At 65.2% G+C, this 1,304-nt stretch overlaps 1 protein-coding gene across 1 annotated transcript; it reads right to left on the reverse strand.

The window, feature by feature from the left end:
• Positions 1 to 9: 9 nt before the first annotated feature.
• On the reverse strand, positions 10 to 1,097 carry LOC102009565 (phosphoinositide-3-kinase-interacting protein 1-like; the record flags this gene model as incomplete). The annotated part of the gene is given in 2 exon segments (XM_005415233.2): positions 10 to 907; positions 981 to 1,097. Coding segments are annotated over 2 exon segments (359 nt in total), but the record flags the coding sequence as incomplete, so codon positions are not given.
• Positions 1,098 to 1,304: the final 207 nt, after the last annotated feature.

Below are 1,304 nucleotides of genomic sequence, written 5' to 3' on the forward strand. Positions count from 1 at the left end.
CGCTGAGCTATATCCCCGGCTCCAGGCCAGGTGTTTGGGGAGGTGAAAATGGGGGGTCTAGAAGGTCCCTGCACTGAAGCCAAGCCCTGCCCTAAGGCAAGCCCCTGGCCAGGATGCGATGCAGGGCAAACGGGAGGGGAACAGCCTCTTCAAACGCTTGCTATAGTGCAAGACCCATCTCGACTGCCCTCTTCTCCAGCGGTCCCCTCACCTCCACGCCAGTCAAAACTCCATGATTCATTCGAGCAGCTCACATCTATTTGCACGCTATGTACAAATCCCTGTGTTAACCCTTGACTATCTCATCTCACTCTAGAGAGCAGTCTTGCTGGGGGCGCAACAACAACGTTGCTTTCTGGAGTCTAACAAATCCCAGGGTTCAAATCTGGACCCTGCCTTTGCCTTTGGTAAAACTGCGCAACTTCTCTGCGTCTCAGGTCCCTCAAGCAGCCTCTTCCCAGAGGTTATGCAGCGAGTCGAGCTCACACTAGACGTGCCGCAAACGGCTCACAAACGCTGCCGCGCGTGCGCCAACGGCCACTCCTCGCGGACCCAGCCAGCCTCCGGAGATTGTTTACAAGCACTGGAGGAGAATGAGCTCACTCCGAGCGACGGGCGCGGCCAATGGGCTTTGGACCCCGCAGCCTGGAGACAGCACTGACGAATCAGACGCGGCGGGGGCGGGGCGAGGCCGGCCCACTACGGGCGGCCGCACGTGCGCGGAGGGTGTCGGCGCCGTTTCCAGTCAGGCCGGGGCCGCGGGGGTCCCTCGGTCCGGGACTCGTACCTGGGCAGCGCGCGTCCTGACAAGGCACCTTCTCAGGGCTGCCGGCATCGCCGCTCACGTAGCACCAGGGCCCGCGCGGGTCGCGGTCCGGATTACGGCAGTAGTTGTGGTTGCCGACGCCTGAGGCGGGAGAGGAGGCGTAAAAGCGGCGGTCCGGACCGCTGGCGCCCGCCGCCCCCCGGCGAGAACTCACCCGGCTCCAAGGGAGACGCCGGGCCGCCCTGCGCGTCCAGCCAGTTGAGGCAGCGAAGGCCCGGCGCGGGCGAGGGCTGGTCTTCCCGGTACAGGTGTCCGTTGTCCCAGAAGCAGCCTGTGACAGAGAGGAGCCCCCGCCCCGGACCTGAGTGCGGCGGCCGGGGGAGGCGCAGAGCCCGGGCCCGGCGCCCTTGCTGGCGGGGGGACCCGGGACTGTCTGTACCCCCCGCCCCCCGTTTGGTGGACAAGCCTGCCAGCCTGAGAGGGCTGCAGTGAGGGCCAAGTGAAAGAAGCGAGCTCCTTAAAGCTCCGAGCCCTTCGC

This window comes from Chinchilla lanigera, unplaced genomic scaffold (assembly GCF_000276665.1).
Source record: "Chinchilla lanigera isolate Chin_1 unplaced genomic scaffold, ChiLan1.0 scaffold02223, whole genome shotgun sequence".
Classification (NCBI taxonomy): domain Eukaryota; kingdom Metazoa; phylum Chordata; class Mammalia; order Rodentia; family Chinchillidae; genus Chinchilla; species Chinchilla lanigera.